The sequence below is a fragment of the Triticum dicoccoides genome, chromosome 5A, assembly GCF_002162155.2.
Source record: "Triticum dicoccoides isolate Atlit2015 ecotype Zavitan chromosome 5A, WEW_v2.0, whole genome shotgun sequence".
Lineage (NCBI taxonomy): Eukaryota > Viridiplantae > Streptophyta > Magnoliopsida > Poales > Poaceae > Triticum > Triticum dicoccoides.
This window is the reverse complement of record NC_041388.1, coordinates 672022465-672024420: the sequence shown is the minus strand read 5'-3', so window position 1 is coordinate 672024420 and position 1956 is coordinate 672022465. Positions and strand designations below refer to the sequence as shown.

The 1956-nt window shown below is 60.1% G+C and overlaps 1 protein-coding gene across 1 annotated transcript; it reads left to right on the top strand.

Annotated features, from left to right (window-relative positions):
• The first annotated feature begins 236 nt into the window (after nucleotides 1–236).
• Nucleotides 237–1533, top strand: LOC119298385 (NAC domain-containing protein 22-like). The gene is made up of 2 exons (XM_037575811.1): nucleotides 237–432; nucleotides 547–1533. The coding sequence occupies exons 1-2, from the start codon at nucleotides 246–248 to the stop codon at nucleotides 1431–1433; spliced, it is 1074 nt and encodes a 357-aa protein (XP_037431708.1). The 5' UTR covers nucleotides 237–245; the 3' UTR covers nucleotides 1434–1533.
• Nucleotides 1534–1956: the final 423 nt, after the last annotated feature.

Sequence of the window (1956 nt, the reverse complement as noted above, 5' to 3'; positions counted from 1 at the left end):
TAAGGCCGGCACAAATCCATTTGAGCACCAGTCGTTTTCTCCGGTGCCATGAAACTGTGACCCCCTCTTCTTCTTTCTGCAGGAAACCGTGTAGGTTGGCATCACTTTGAAGCTCTATATAAGCAACCCCCACGGTCCGACCACCACCACCGCCATCATCCACCTTCCAGCGCAGCAGCTTAACAAGTACGGCGGCGATCGAGCACTGGGAGTAGTAAGTGGATCACTTGGAGCAGCAGCGAGCAATGGCAATGGCAGCAGTGGCGTCGCCGACCATGGAGGTCGATCAGGACCTCCCCGGCTTCCGCTTCCACCCCACGGAGGAGGAGCTCCTCGGCTTCTACCTCTCCCGCGTCGCCCTCGGCAAGAAGCTCCACTTCGACATCATCGGCACCCTCAACATCTACCGCCACGATCCCTGGGATCTTCCTGGTACGTACATATAGAAGAACAACTACGAACAAGAACATCGTCGTAGTGATCGTATGATCGATGCATGCATGTCTGAGCAGCGAGCTGATGAGGTGTCTGTGTGTGGATGTGCAGGGATGGCAAAGATCGGGGAGAGGGAGTGGTACTTCTTCGTGCCGCGTGACCGGAAGACGGGGAGCGGCGGGCGGCCGAACCGGACGACGGAGCGGGGGTTCTGGAAGGCGACGGGGTCAGACAGGGCCATCCGGAGCACCGCCGACTCCAAGCGGGTCATCGGCCTCAAGAAGACGCTCGTCTTTTACCTGGACCGCGCACCGCGGGGCACCAAGACGGACTGGGTCATGAACGAGTACCGCCTCCCCGACACCGGCGCGCCGCCGCCCCAGGAGGACACGGTGCTGTGCAAGGTGTACCGGAAGGCCACGCCGCTCAAGGAGCTCGAGCAGAGAGCCTTTGAGATGGAGGAGATGAAGCAAAGGTCCGGCAGCAACGGTGGGTACGACTACAGTGGCGTGGCCAGAGCGTGCCCTGTCCCGGCAGCCGGCGACTTCTACCTATCGCCGTCCGACGACGTCCAGGACAACTTCCTGATCCCCTCCTCGTCGTCGTCGTCGTCGGTGGCGCTGTCTGGCAAAAGCAGCAGCCACGACGCGCCCAGGGTAGCTAAGAAGGAAGCAGACGTCGCCACGGTGAACGTGCCCTTCCATCGGCAGCTCCCGGCCGTGAACCCACCCTGCGGCCTCCAGCTCCAGGAGGCGAACCACGGGATGTCGAATATGTCAAGCCTGGAGCTACCGGCGGCGAACCATGGGCTGTCAAACATGTCCAACCTGCGGGTACCGGCGGCGAACCAGGGTGTGCTGGACCTACCCAGCCTGCAGCTCCCTGCGGCGAGCAGCCGCGGAGTGTTCGACTGGCTAAATGACCCGTTCCTGACGCAGCTGCGCAGCCCGTGGCAGGACCAGCATTGCATGTCCCCTTACGCCCATCTGCTCTACTAATCAGATGCAAGACGTGCAAAGAGCAAGTATGCAAAACTTGAAGCAGAGTAGATGGTTAGCTGTAAATTCAGTTGTGCATACGAACCTAGACGTCAGTCTCTTTGATTAACACATGACAGTTTGTAACTAAGCCTGCAATGGATTAACTTAGGGAACTGTTTTGCGTTTGTGAGTCGTGAGGCCCCCAAGTCACTCGCTTTGGTTGTCGCATCAACCACCGCAACCATATGCCTCCTTCACGCCCCCCTTCCTCCCTTGCCATCGCCGATTGGCACCGCCGGGGCAAAACCCCGGTCGATGGTTGGTGGTCGGTGGGGGCGGGGCCTCTCTCTCACGTGACCCTATGCCCCGAGCTCTATCTGGTCGTCACCGTCCCTCGCCCCGCCGGCTAGCTGCGACAGTTGTGCCTGGGGGATGGGGCCGTCGTGGCAGCTATCGTCGTTGCATTCACTCAGATACAGCTAGTTGCCATGTTTCCGGTACGGTGGGAACGAGGAACGGGAACGATGGACGAGAGTCGGTG